Source organism: Macaca thibetana, chromosome 19 (genome assembly GCF_024542745.1).
Source record: "Macaca thibetana thibetana isolate TM-01 chromosome 19, ASM2454274v1, whole genome shotgun sequence".
In the NCBI taxonomy this organism is placed as follows: Eukaryota; Metazoa; Chordata; class Mammalia; order Primates; family Cercopithecidae; genus Macaca; species Macaca thibetana.
This window is the reverse complement of record NC_065596.1, coordinates 35,188,979-35,203,614: the sequence shown is the minus strand read 5'-3', so window position 1 is coordinate 35,203,614 and position 14,636 is coordinate 35,188,979. Positions and strand designations below refer to the sequence as shown.

The 14,636-nt window shown below is 48.7% G+C and overlaps 1 protein-coding gene across 3 annotated transcripts in view; it reads right to left on the bottom strand.

Annotated features, from left to right (window-relative positions):
• Positions 1 to 727: 727 nt before the first annotated feature.
• LOC126943198 (leukocyte immunoglobulin-like receptor subfamily A member 2) overlaps positions 728 to 14,636 on the bottom strand; it is a 75,325-nt gene continuing 61,416 nt past the window's right edge. Inside the window, exons 1-11 of one of the 3 annotated variants that reach the window (XM_050771708.1) lie at positions 6,067 to 6,249; positions 5,876 to 5,911; positions 5,404 to 5,688; positions 4,957 to 5,256; positions 4,594 to 4,644; positions 4,264 to 4,314; positions 3,513 to 3,629; positions 3,131 to 3,206; positions 3,011 to 3,048; positions 2,698 to 2,750; positions 728 to 1,587 (exon numbers count right to left, since the gene is read on the bottom strand). In XM_050771708.1, coding sequence (XP_050627665.1) covers positions 1,441 to 1,587; positions 2,698 to 2,750; positions 3,011 to 3,048; positions 3,131 to 3,206; positions 3,513 to 3,629; positions 4,264 to 4,314; positions 4,594 to 4,644; positions 4,957 to 5,256; positions 5,404 to 5,688; positions 5,876 to 5,911; positions 6,067 to 6,100 — 1,188 coding nt within the window. In that variant the 5' untranslated portion in view covers positions 6,101 to 6,249 and the 3' untranslated portion in view covers positions 728 to 1,440. Of the gene's footprint in view, positions 1,588 to 2,697; positions 2,751 to 3,010; positions 3,049 to 3,130; positions 3,207 to 3,512; positions 3,630 to 4,263; positions 4,315 to 4,593; positions 4,645 to 4,956; positions 5,257 to 5,403; positions 5,689 to 5,875; positions 5,912 to 6,066; positions 6,250 to 14,636 lie in introns of those variants that run through there. The other 2 variants (XM_050771709.1, XM_050771700.1) reach the window with 2 other exon arrangements.

Below are 14,636 nucleotides of genomic sequence, written 5' to 3'. Positions count from 1 at the left end.
TTTTTTGGATATGGCCCTGAAAACACAAGCAACAAAAGCAAAAGTAGACAAAGGGTGTGCCTCCTAACGAAACAGCTTCTGCACAGCAAACAACAGAATGAAGAGACAACTCAGAAATGGGAGGAAATAGTTGCAAGCTGTATGTCTGATAAAGGGTTAATATTTAAAAATATATAAGGAACTAAAACAATGCAACAGCAAGAAACCAAAAACTACTTGAAACACGGGCAAAGGAGCTGAACAGGCATTTCTCAAAAGAAGACATACAAATGGTCAGCAGGTATATGAAAAGGTGCTCAGACAAAAGCTTTGTCTGTTGAGATAATAACTTTTTGTTCATTTTGTTAAAATACTGAATTACATTGATTGAGTTTTTGAAAATTAAGCTACCCTTGCTTTTCATAAACAAAATTAAAAAATAATAAAAAACCAGTGTGGTCATGATATATTGTCTATTTTATAGAGACATGAATCTTGTTAATATTTGTTAAGGGATTTATATTTCGGTGAGAGATCATCCATGACTTTCCCATTTTGTAGTTTCCTTGTCAGGTTTGGGTATCAACTTGTTCCTAGTCTGATAAAATGTATTTGTGTAAATATACACAAAATATTCTCAGGGAAAATTTATGCAAGTTTCTGTGTGTGTGTGTGTGTGTGTGTGTGTGTGTCTGTGTGTCTGTGTGTTTCATGAGTGCATAAGAGTTTGGAAAAACCACCAACAAATCTTCCTGAAGTGGCATTTACTTTGCGGGAACATTTTTTATTACAGGATCAATGCATTTGATATATGTTTATGTATGATGATTCAGTTTTTCTATTTATCCTTATGTTCATTAAGTAAACTGTAATTTTGAATATTTCATCTATCTCATCTGCATTTTCTGTTATGTCGGCATAGAATTGCTCAGTTTTCTTTCACCTTTATAAAGCTGTGTGTAGGGTCTGTAGTGCTGCCTCCTATTTTGTTCCTGTATGGAAAAGAGTGCCTGCTCTTTTTTTATTCTTATTTTTCTCATTGTGGCCAAGTTCCATGTATCATTAATGTTTTCAAGAATAAACTTTTGACTTTATTAATTTTTCCTTAGTTTTTGTTTGTCCTCATTAGAAGCTCCCATTTTCCCATGTCATTGGTTTGATGTGTAATATTTACATGAGCATTCAATTTAAAACATTTTCTGACTTCTGGTTTTTTTTTTTTTTTTTTTTTTTTATCAGTTAACTCATTGGGAACTGAGAAGTCTGCTACTTTGTTTTGATAATGCAGGGATACTATTTATCTTTGCAGAATCAGGTGAAGCCCAAAGTTCCCAGAATCTTCTAGTGGTCTCTGTTAGGGGTCTAGGCTGGCTGGGGTTCAATGATGTCCACTGGGGGCAACTTCCATGCCTTCTGGGGTCCTGAGTCTCCGTGGTTTGTGGGGTCTGGGTCCTCCCTGGATTAGTGGATGGCCAGAGTGGCGTAGACACTGGGCTCAGCTGAAGGTTCCCGTTTCTGGGGTGGAGGAGGCTCAGTTGCCTCCCGTCTGAGGGTCAAGCTCTGCAGCTGGGCATAGGTCACATCCTGGGGGGCTTCAGATGTAGCAGCCTGCAGTGGGGGAGAGTGAGAGGGAAGGAATGTGATGGGGGTAGGGGAGGGCTGGGGGCCTGGAGAGGAAAGGACCAGCCCGAGTGTCCCTCTGCCTGTCCTCTTCCGCCTGTGTGTCCTTTGTGTCCAGGAATTCCTCCGACAGTGGGGAGGGAGGGGAGGCCATTTCTCTCCTATATCTGGAGTGTTTCACCCGGGCATACGTCACTGCCTGGGGGTCTTCATCATGTGGCCTCTGCTGGAGAAAGACACTGGTGGGGAGTGTCCTTGAGTCTCCCTGACCCCCTGGAGTCAATTTTCTTCACTGTTCCCAGGATGATCTGATTACATCTCTTTCCTGATGGAATCTCAGGGATGCCCTAAGGCCGTGGAGGGTCTGGCCGCTCCCTCCCTGTGGTTCTGGCCTCTCCTCCTCACTCTGACCTTGCCCATTTGGCTGCAGCCTCACACCCACCTTCCTGAAAGAGCTCACTGCTGCCTTGGGGCCTTTGCATGGCTGTTTCTTCTGCCTGCAGGGGCTTGTCCATTAGAGGATCCTGTGGCCCCCTCCGTCCAGGCTTCTCAGATGACAGCTGAGCAGACAGCCCTCCCCTTACATTCAGACTGGCCCCACACTCTGCCCTTTCCCTGGTTTATGTTTCTTACAGCACATTGCACTGCTGGACACTGCATTTATTTGCATTTTGTCTCCCATCACGAGGTGAGCTCAGGAGGCGGGGGCGGCTCTGCTCCCTGCTGTGTCTGCAGCTCCCACAGGGAGCCCGATCCACAGTGAGCTCCCTGGGAACACTCGCTGGATGAATGAATGAAGGGAGCCCAGGGGACCGGGGTGGTTCATCTATTCCTCATCCTCCTGAGGCCTGGGGAGTGCTCTAACAACCAGATGGCCAAACAGAGGAGGAGGAGCGGGAAGGGGAGCCGGGAGGAGGCCTGCGAGGTCCCAGGACAGCAGGAGAGAGTGAGGTCACAGCAGGCGGGAGGCAGCGTGCTGGACAAGGAGGGGTCCACTGTGATGATGCTGAGAGCCGGGGGAAGAGGACAGAGAAGTCCTGCAGGATTAGATCTGGCACCAGGAGGCCTTTGGTGCCCGGGACAGGGGCGGGGTCTCACCCGACTATCCAGCTCCACCCCGTCCTCAGGCTGTGTGTCCTTCATGGCAGCATCTGCTGGGGCAGAGCAAGGGGTTTTTCTCCTGGGAAGGTTCCCTGGGACCGCTCATTCCTGCCGGACCCTGCCCTGTTCCCATTAGGGCCACCGTGATGCTGGGAGGGGCTGTGATGTCCCCGAGGTCCTACAGTGTGGGTTCAGACCACCTCCCCCCGAGTCCCTGACCCTTACCAGCCTGTACTCCTGCCCCCATTGCTATTGAAACTTTGGGGCCCGCATCTCCACCCCAGGTGCACCCCCTCTGCCTCTCACTTACTGGGGTTTTCTCCCTGGACGTCAGCAGCTGGCCTGGACCTGGGGGAGGATACGGGAGTGTGAGGGGCAGTGGGGTGGCTGTTGGGGTGGGTGGGAGTCTGAGGCCTTCTGGCAGAATTACCTCCTCTGTAGACCCCCATCCTTGGGCTCTGGCTCTGCAGCCCCTGGAGGACGTTGGAAATCAGCCTGTCTCTGGGCTGGGGAAAGGTGCACAGAGTCTCAGCTCTCGGAATGTTAGAACCACCTGCCTTGCACATGCAACTCAAGAGGAAGACAAACCTGAAAATACACTTGCAAGGATGTTTTAAATCCTTCCTAAGTGTAGAAAAACCGAAAGAATAAAGCACTTCCGTTATGCCCTTCTTTATTTTCTTCTTTCTAGATTTTCTCACTGGGAATTTCTGGAGCAGTTCCTAAGCTGACCTCTCCTATCTGGAGTCTCTTTGGCTAGTGCTCTGAGCCCACCCTGCATCGGCCCACAGGTCCCCCAATTTCCTTCTTACCTGATGTCCTGTGTTTGCCCTGACGCCAGTGTTGGAGGAGGAGAAAGAAGACGAGGGAGAGAAGCAGGATGGAGACCACCAAGACCCCGATCAGTACCTCCCAGTGCCTTCTCAGACCTTGGGCGTGATGACATCAGGAATGGGGATGATGTCACTGATGTGAGCACCTACTGTGCGCACACCTACTGTGTGTGCTGGATCTTTCTTTCATTACCTCCAACCCTCACAGCAGTCGTGCAACTTGAGATTGCCACCCTCTCTCTACTCATTTCACAAAGGAGGAAACTGAGGCTCAGAGAGGGGAATCGCCTGCCCCAGGTCCCCAGCCAGGAAGCAGCAGAGTTAAAAAGTGAACCCGGGACTCTGATCTGCAGCCCTTATTCCCTGCACCAGAGCCAAGCCCCAGAGTTGCAGGGAAAGAGCCTGATCATCTTGAACCATAGCCCTGCTCCCCTCCCCTGCCCCAAGTCACCGTCACCGCTGCAGGTGGGACAGGACAGGCCCCTGCGGAATCGACTCTGGGAGCCTTCCCTGGGAGGCCTCCTCTCCCAGGAGGTCACAGCTGGGAGTCAGAGCTGAAAGGAACGTTCCCACCCGCAGGCCTCTCTCCTTTACACCTGGAGAAACTGAGGCCCAGGCAGGGGAGGGGCCTATCCACGTCACCACCTCCAGAGGAGCCTGAACCTAGGACAGAGCCCACCCCTGCCCCCCAGGGACTCCATTCACCTCCCACTCAGAGCCCCTCACTCACCACTCTGGGGGTCTGACCCCGTAGGCATGAGGGACTGGTCCTCAGGGCCTGCTGGGTTAGAACAGGGACGTGAGGGCTGGGGCTGCCCTGCCCCCCACCTCAGCTCAGCTTCTCCTCCCAACATCTCCCTCTGCCTTGACCCCTCACCCCGCATTAGCCCAGCCTCAGGGCCTTGGGAGGCTGCAGTGCCTCCCAAGTCACTGCCCGACTCCCACATCCTTGGAAGCAAGCCCAGCTGAGAATTGGAACGAGGACTTAGATCCACTGAGCGTGTCTTGAGACAGGCCTCGGGCTTTGGAAACTTTCTGGACAGAGGCCTCTAAGACTCACCAGCTGCTGAGATGGACCTTGTGGGTGAGGGGCTGGGACTCTCCAAGGATCCTGGGTAGAAGGACAAGAGGAGGGTGAGAGTCTGGGGTTGCCCCGGAGTCTCCACCTCAAATTGAACCTCTTCCTACATCTGCCCTGTGGCTTCCCAGGGACCATGTCTCTTCCCTCCTGGCACCTTCTGGACCCCAGGTAAGAGAGAAGAGCATGGGCAGGCCTGGGAGGACCCCGCTGTCCTCCTCCCCTCTGAGGGCTGAGTCTCCCCTTGGCTGAGCCCCCCTTCCTCCGTCCCTGCCCAGAGCTCTCCTGGCGGCAGGGCCTGAGCTGAGCCATTGAGCTCAGAGGGGGCAGGGTCAGGAGCCTCACCTAAGACAGTGAGCTCCACGGGGTCACTGGGGCGTGACAGCAGGTAATGGGAGAAGCTGTGTGAGCTGATGCACCTGTAGGTCCCCCCATGCACTGAGGTCACAGGACCCATGGGGAATTCAGCCCAGTGCAGCTGAGCTCCGTGCTGTGATCTCAGACGCGGCAGGGGATGGGCTGCCCCCTCCTTAAACAGAAGGAAAGTGTCCATCGGGCTCTGTGACTGACACAGCAGGGTCACGCTCTCTCCTGAGGTCACAAGAGGACTCGGCAGGACTGAGAGGATGGGTTTGCTGTAGGCTCCTAGGAGAGAAGGAGGCACCATGTTAAATGGGTCTCCCACCTCCCGCATCATCCCCAGGGCTGGGCTGTGAGAGGGAGACGCCCCTGAGAGCCGACCCCTTTCCTGAGGACAGAGCCTGGGGCTGGGACCCCTGAGTGTCCTCTCACCTGTCATCACCAGGTCCAGGGGGTCGCTGTCCTCTGACCAGTCTGGATGGCTGTGATAGTAACAGCGGTATCTCCCTGCATAGTGCTGTGTCATGGATGGGATGGAGAACTTGGCCTTGTTCCTGGGCTCCAGTGGGTTCTGTGTGTCCCAGGGTGCTGGGCTTCCTTCTTTATCCAGATGGTACTCCTGAGCGTCCAGGGTCCCCTGGCACCAGATGGTCACGGGGCTCCCCCAGCTGATCACAGAGCCAGGCTCAGCCCAGACGGTGGGTTTGGGGAGGGGCCCTGGAAGGAAATCAGAGGCTGCATCCCAAGAGGTCCCTCAGCCCTCAGATCCCAGCTCTCAGTCCCAGGACCCTTCAGATGTTGCCATCAGTCACCCAGAACTGCTGTCTCCTCTCCCAGCTGCCCATGGGTGGGCCTTTGTCCCCAGGGAGGAGGAGGGACCTGGGACAGCTGGGGACAGACTCACCTGCCTGCACACAGGTCCTGGGGCCCAGACTCAGCCCTGGAAGAGAGTTCCCTGTGAGAGATTTGCCCCTGAAGCCTGAGCAGGTCCTCTCTTTACCCTGTGATTTTTGAGTCTCCTAAAGAACCAGGGCCTGGCTGTGAGGCAAAGTTCTTCCAAGACTCGGGTCTCCCCTCCCCCTCCTTAAATCTCACCTAAGCAGAACAGGACCGTGAGGGTGGGGGTCATGGCGTCTCCTCCCAGTGGCCCCAGCTGTGCAGATGGATGAGTCCTCGGTGCCAGCGGGACAGAGAGACACACGGTGTGTGGCCGCTCGGAGGCTGGGTCCTTCTAGTCATGGGGTTGTTCCATCAGCAGCCCGCAGGAAGGGAAACTGCCCTCATTTGAACCCCAGCCTGGCTTTCATTTCCCCAGGGATAGGGCTGGGGCAGGCACCAGGTTCTCTGCAGACATTTCAGACAGAAATGTGGTCTCTCTGATCCCAGCCTGCTGTCTCCCTCATCTTAATTCCTCTCTTGCCCAAACATCAACCCGTATGTATTGTGTATTTGCACTAAGCCTGATGCTGGGGGTACATCATTGAACAAGTGAAAAAAACAAACAAACAAACAAACAAACAAAAACCTGTGTTTTCAGAGCACAGGTGAACCATAAACCTTCCTATTGCTGCCATAACAAATCACCACAAGCTTAGTGGCTTAACATAATGTAGGTTTCTTGACTTACCATTCCAGAGGTCACAAGTCCAAAATGACTCTCCTTGGGCTAAAACACAGTTGCCATCAGAGCCGTGTCTTCCTGGAGGTTCCAGGGAGGATCCGTTCCCTGGCCTGTTCAAGCTTCTGCAGGCTCCCACATTCCGGCCTCACCATTCCTTCCATCCTCAAAGCCACCAGTCCCGTTATCTGGCCCCTGCTTCCATCCACTCACCCCCTTCTCTCACTCTGACCCTCCTGCCTCCCCCGTTTCATTTACTCAGCCCCTTGTGATTACATTAGGCCCACCTGGATAATCTCCCCAACCCAAGATCCTTAACTTAATCACATCTGCAAAGTTTGTTTTGCCACATAAGCTCCCCCTATTCACAGGGTCTGAGGCTCAGGACGTGGACATCTCTGGAAGGTCACTATTTTGCCTCCCACAGGCCTTCAGGGATTCCTTTAGCCAAATCTCGCAGAAACCACTTCTCTGTGATGACAGAGAGCGGCTGGGCACGCCAGTTGAACGCTTGGTGGGCCAGTGCGCAGCCAGGTCATGGTTGGCTACTGATGTCCCACGGGGCCCTGCCTACGTGAGGCCAAACGTTCCATCTCTACCAGAGCCCAGTAGCCACCTAAAAACTGTGCCGCAAAACAAAACTCATTCTCTTCAGCGCCAGCACGATGTAGCTCCAAAATCTTTTTTTTTTTTTTTTTTCTTTTCTGAGACGAAGTCTTGCTCTGTCACCCAGGCTAGAGTGCAGTGGTGTGATCTCAGCTCACTGCAACCTCCACCTCCCAGGTTCAAGCGACTCTCCTGCTTTAGCCTCCTGTGTGGCTGGGATTACAGGCACCCACCACCACTCCTGGCTAATTTTTGTGTTTTTAATAGAGATGGGGTTTCACCATGTTTGCCAGGCTGGTCTCGAACTCCTGACCTCAGTTGATCCACCCGCCTGGGCCTCCCAAAGTTGCTGGGATTATAGGCGTGAGCTGCCGCGCCCAGCCAAGCATAGATTTTAAATGTCTTCACTGCAGATAGATGTTAGTATGTGGAGTGATGGACATGTTAATTGGCTTGATTCCATCATTCCGCAATGTATACATTTATAACACATTGTACTCCATAAATATATATAGTTGGTGAATTCAATATTTAGTAAAATTATTTTGAAAAGAAAATAACCATAAATAGATAACAAGCACGCAAAAAGGCCAGATAGCTTCAACCCTCAGACCACTGCCTGCGTTAGCTTCCACCCTCAGGCCGCTGCCTGTGTAAAACACTGCCGGTGGTCAGCTCTCAATAATCATCCATTCGAATGGGCATGTCCTGCAATGATCTGGAATTGTGGTCTGTCCTAGATGGTGACTAATCATTTTCTGCCTCTGATCTCCTTAAAAGGATAGAGAGGGCAGGGCGCGGTGGCTCACACCTGTCATCCCAGCACTTTGGGAGGCCAGGGCAGGCGGATCACGAGGTCAGGAGATCGAGACCATCCTGGCGAACACGCTGAAACCCCGTCTCTACTAAAAATACAAAAAAAAAAAAAAAATTAGCCAGGCGTGGTGGCGGGCACCTGTAGTCCCAGCTTCTAGGGAGGCTGAGGCAGGAGAATGGCGTGAACCCGGGAGGCGGAGCTTGCAGTGAGCGGAGATCGCCCCACTGCACTCCAGCCTGGGCGACAGAGCAAGACTCAGTCCCAAAAAAAAAAAAAAAAAAAAAAAAGATGAGAGGACCTTCTAATTTTAGAACTGAAACATAGGGTGGGAGGGGAAAGAGGAAGTAGAGGTTAAAACAAACCCAAAATAAATCATGTCTAATGGTCAGGAAGGCAAAGAAGGAGAAGGAGAGGCTTACAGGAGGCTGAAAGTCAAAGTGCCGGGAACTGCATGAATACCGCTGCATTCAGGTTTCCAAGCACCTGCGTTTAGTACCTCATTCCGTATCCTTTGGGGTCACCCTCAGAATCACGGGGCAGTATCTCATTTCGAGGATTTCCATGTGTGTCTCCACACTGGTGTGTAAGGAGCTGATCGGAAGCTATTTCAGCCAAACCCTGATGCATCGGACAATCTCTGGGGAAAAACAAACTCCCAGAAATGGGGACTAGAAAGTCATATACATATTGCCGAGTGTCTCCTGTTTTGGAGGGAAGTTCTGGACCGTGGTCTGCAACTATCAGAGACCCTGGTGTGGACCTGTCCTCGTTACCTGCTGCAGTGGTGTCCGCGATGCGTGCTGATTTCAGAAATTCCTTCCCTTCTCTCTTTCTCTACCCTATTCCCTTAACCCTGGTACCCAAATCAGTTACCTGCGTTCATATCCTTAAGTCCTGCTTTCAGAGTAACCTGTGCTAGACAAGGACTGAGAACTATGCCAGGAAGTTTTTCGATGTCCTCACCCTTTTCTAACCGCTCAACATGACTTGCCGTTACCAGTCCTGGACTTCTTGTATTTTGCTGCTTTTTTTTTTTTTTTTTTTTGAGACAGGATCACGCTCTGTCACCCAGGCTAGAGTGCAGTGGCGCAATCTCCACTCACTGCAACCTCAGCCTCCTGGGTTCAAACACTTCTCCTGCCTCAGCCTCCCGAGTAGCTGAGATTACAGGCAGCTGCCACCACGCCAGGCTAATTTTTGTATTTTTAGTAGAGATGGGGTTTCACTATGTTAGCCAGGCTGGTTTTGAACTCCTGATCTCAGGTGATCTGCCCGCCTTGGCGTCCCAAAGTGCTGGGATTACAGGCATGAGCCACCACGCTCAGCTAATTTTTGTATTTTTAGTAGAGATGGGGTTTCACCATATTAGCCAGGCTGGTTTTAAACTCCTAACCTCAGGTGATCTGCCCGCCTTGGCGTCCCAAAGTGCTGGGATTACAGGCATCGGCCTCATCACCCAGCCTCATTTTGTTTTTGTAGTCATGCACTCACCGTTCAGTAAATCTTATCCATCCTTACTTAAGAAACATTTAAACATGTCAACCTGTGGCCATCCCAGGACACAAGAGATAAAGGCGAGCAAAGCAGATATATTGGATTCACAGTAACCCAGACTTCATTTCCAGTTACCTCCCCTTCTGGAAAATCTAGCATCCTAGCAAAAACTAAGTTGATAAAATCACTACACAAAAAGTTTAGAAATAGGACCAGTCCCGGGAAGGAAAGATTTAAAGCAATAGGACAGGATGAAAGAAATACTCACTGGGTACTGCACTCACCTCCTGGGTGCAATAGTCCCATGTAGCAAACCTGAGCATGTACGCCCATATCTAAAATAAAAGTTGAAGTTCAAAAAATAAAGAAAAAAAAGAGAGAAAGCAATAACATATTTTGTGGATTTGAGATGGAGGGTGGTGAGGAAGCTGAATGAGAGGTCAGATGGTGATGATGAGTTGGCATTATCTGAATGAAGGGATGCCTGGGGGTGGAAAGAGAAGCATTACAGGTGGTCCTGGGCAAAGGTATTCAAACGGGTGGATCCTAACGCCTTACAAGAAGTAAAAAGACCACAAGAATCTTTTCATTCTTTTCAAAGTATGTTTCACTGTAGAATCAAACTTTTGTGAGATACTAAAAACGACCTAATTGGAATGAATCATAAATTTCCAACTTAATTTGGGGGCACGGGTGTTCTGTGATTCATAAGAACTCATGTTTTATTGTTTCATTTTCTTTTTTTTTTATGATTATACTTCAAGTTCTGGGATACATGTGTAGAATGTGCAGGTTTGTTACAGAGGCACACACGTGCCACGGTGGTTTGTTGCAACCATCAACCCATCATGTACATTAGGTATTTCTCCTAATGCTATCGCTCTCCTAGACCCCCAACCCCCTGACAGGCCCCAGTGTGTGATGTTCCCCTCCCTGTGTCCATGTGTTCTCATGATTCAACTCCCACATATTAGTGAGAACGTGCTGTCTTTGGTTTTCCGTTCTTGTGTTAGTTTGCTGAGAATGATGGTTTCCAGCTTCATCCATGTCCCTGCAAAGGACATGAACTCATCCCTTTTTCATGGCTGCATAGTATTCCATGGTGTATATGTGCCACCTTTTCTTTATCCATTCTATCATTGATGGGCATTTGGGTTAGTTCCAAGTCTTTGCTATTGTGCATAGTGCCACAACAAACATATGTGTGTATGAGTCTTTATAGTAGAACGATTTAAGATCCTTTGGGTATATACCCAGTAATGGGATTGTTTCATGTTCAACTGACATCACGTGACACCGAGAAAGATGATTCTTAGCTCCTACCCCACATTGCATCTCCTGGGCAAGGGTCAAGTTATGACTGGGTTTAGTGAAGTTTGATCAGTTGGGGGTTGACTGGCCCATGGGGGGATCCCCAAAATGTCAGCATTTGGAAAACTCTATGGTTGCTCAACTCTCCCTTTGGCTGAGTCATTCCTTGCTCATGCTAGACTCTGCCTTTCTCTATTTTGAATATAGCTCCCTTGTTTCCTGTCTCTGTGCTGTCAGTCTAGTGAGATTGATAAGATATTTGTCCCAGAATAGAATAAATTCTTTCCCTGATCTCCAACCACTGATTCACTGCACTGGACTGCCTGGACAATGAACTAAACCCTAACATCTACATTAATCAACTTAATCTCAATTTTCAAGCCTAAGAATACATTTAGCCTTAGATTGCAATAATCTGGACTTCATCTGAAATTACTTCAAATGAATACCATTGGCCCTTGGACAGGAACATTTTCTGCCTTAAAATGATTTTTCTTATTTTTAAGGTACCCATTATATATATATATGTCCAGTTGTAGTCTAGGGTGACAAGATGATCAACCAGGTGTTACCCTAAGATTACCTAAACAAAAGTACCTGGAAGAATTTGCTCAGGAGTTTTTCCATGTTGTCAAAGAAAGACACTCCTAGTGTTCTGATTGTCTTTTGGGTGTGGGAGAGCAATGGAGTTCAAGTTGCTATGAAAACACCTGCCATCAGTTTGTCTGCTCTTACCCTGTGTCATTCCTATAATCCACAGACCCAGGGTTTGCCAAGCACGGAGCATCTCCAGGTTTCTGGAGGACAGATTGTATTCCATGGTCTCCATTTCACTGTTGTACATTTCAGGTTGTGGCTATTTCCTTAAGTTTATCACCACCACACCTGCCTTCTGCTTTTAGTTGCCAGGAAATACAGTCCAACACCACTAGAATGTCTGGAGTAGTATTTGGCAAACCAGATACAAGCCTTCAAAGAGTAAAATTTCTCCCACTCCTAGGCAGGTGTCTGGGAAGGAACATTGCTGCTGTTCATCTCTTGGATGGGATCCAGAATCCTTCCAAGACTTGGTTCCTGGGTCATATAGGCAAGAAGAGGGGAGAGGGAGGATCCGTTTTATGGATTTTATGGTAGTTCGCCAGGATGTGGGATGATAGAAGCTCAGTCCACACTTGGTTAATAAGTCTCTCTCTCTCTCTCTCCCATCACGTCTTGCAGATGTACATGTAGATAATACATTTCCATATCTCCATTACGGATATGCTTCTCTTGCTCCAGTGCCTCCCTCTCTATCCCCACTTCTGTGATATCACAGTCCAACAGCAGAAACCACTGGAAAACCCCAAGGATCCTTAAGTACATCTCTGATACTTTTATATCAGGGTTAGATTTCTCTGTTGGATTCAGGGACTTTGCTCACATTTTAAGGGTTAAGTGTGAAGATTTTCCAATTCCCAGCATGGCGTCAAAGACAGTGGGGACTACCGTGACTGGCTTTACCTCAGACACTACCCCCAGTCTCTCTGTCTCTTGGCCTGACCGCCTCCCCCATGGACCCTGAAATCACACAAGATTCTGGACCTTTGGCAGCACATAAGCTGAGAATCATCCACCATGTTGGAAACATCAAAGGCTCCCTTATGCTCAGCTTTGAATTTGAGGCTGTGAACAATGTTCTTGTCTTTCAGTTTTGGGTTTCTCCATTTGTGCCTGGTCTACCACCTGTGGACAGGCTTATCTGAGCGTCTCAGGGTGCTACTAAGGGCCCTCATTTTCAGGCTTCTTTTGCCATCTCTACCTCAATTCTCATCACACTTTGTTTGTCCCATCTACTGGGACCATGGAAATGTTTGCATTCGTCTTACCCATGAGGTTACCTATTAATCTGAATATCTGCTTCCAATGCCTTTCAGCATTTTCCTCACCTCCATCTACTGGAAATTTCTTACTTATTTTTCCAAGCCCTAGCTTAGGTGCCACTCCCTCCAAGAGGCTCTCTGAGCACCCACACCCCCAGCAATGAGGTCTCTCTCTGGTCCTGGAGCTTCCTGTGCTGCCTCTAACAGGACTGGCTCTGCTTAATTGTCAAAAATGCAAAAAGAGCAGGAAACACTCAGAACCCCTATGTGGTCCCTTCTTGTCCTACCCCCACAGAACATTACAAATAGATATAAATGTATTTCTTTAGTAGTGTTTTATTGCAGTCTTTTCAATAGGTTACAATATCTAAAGATTCTGTCTGCATTTTTATCTCCCATTTTAATAAATACTTCCAGAACGTGGAAGGCAGAAGAGAGAATTTTCCTCTCCCTTCAGGACATTTCTGCGTTGGAATTTACTCTCATTATGGAGAGAAGAAAATATGGTAGACTCATATTTTCCATGTTGGAGGAAAGATACATAGTGCCATATCATAGTGAAGACACAATGATGGTTTTGATGAAGACAATAATGATGATGAGGAGGAGGCCAATGTTGGGGATGATAATAAGAATGACGATGGTGATGATAATGATAATGATGATGGTGGTGACAAAAATAATTGCACAATGGTGCTAATGTTAGGTAAGTCATGTATCTTGAACACAAAAAACGATGCCAGGCTCCGCTCTTTTAAGTCAGGAGTCAGCATACTGTGACCCTACTGTCAAAACTGGTTCCTCACCCATTTCCATAAATAAAATGTCATTTATTGGGCCATAGCAATGTTCATTCATTTACAAATCGTCAGTGGTTGCTTTCACCCTACTGCGCTAGAGTTCAGTAGCTGCAACAGAGCTCCTATTGCCTTCAAAGCATACACTACTTACTATCCTGTCCTTTGCAGAAAATGTTACTGAGCCCCGTGGTTAGTGAGGTAGGTACACTACCCACTAGTACCTGGCAGCAGCCTTTGAAGATGAGCACTCCTACCATTCCAGTGCTATGGGCGTTGAATGTGAGACGCACAGTTTAAGGACCTTTCTTAGAGTTCCACAGGGAGTAACCAATGGATATTGCATTTAACGCACAGCCTCAGAATACAGAGATGAAGTGCGTTACCGTTAAGCGGTACTGACGATTCCTAGGAGGATTTAAAGTCAGGAGTCCACCTCATGCAAGCCCACACCATGTGGTGTCAACAGTCCAACCAGGCCGGGTGTGGTGGTTCACACCTGTAATCCCAACACTTTGGGAGGCCAAGGTGGGTGGATCACCTGAGGTCAGGAGTTCAAGACCAGCCTGGTCAACATGGTGTGAAACCCCATCTTTACTAAAAGTATAAAAATTAGCCAAGTGTGGTGGCCCATGTCTGTAATGCTAGCTACTCAGGAGGCTGAGGCAGGAGAATCACTTCAACCCAGGAAGCGGAGGTTGCAGTGAACTGAGATTGAGCCATTGCACTCCAGCCTGGGCAACAAGAGCAAAACTCCATCTGAAAAACAAAACAAAACAAAAACAAAAAACAAACAACAACAGCCAAAAAACAAACAAACAAACAAAAAACAGTCCAGCCAGGGCACTTGTTCCCTCTCTGGACCGGCCTGGGTTGAGGTTTCAGAAAACCGGCTGTTTCCCATATGGTTTCCAATGGATCCAACTGTTATCACCTGACGTTCTTCCAAAACCTTTCTATTTTTTCATTGTTTGTTGCGAAGCTCAAAACCTAAAGAATAAACATTAAACAAAATGACCCATTAATAATAATCAAAACAGATGATAGGTAGAACCAAAGGAAAGTTAGAAGGGACATGGCTGTTGTTCCAGAAGCTTCTTGACTTCCTTTCATAATCTGTGTGTGCGACAATCATCATTATTTTTAAGTGAGTCATTTTGTTT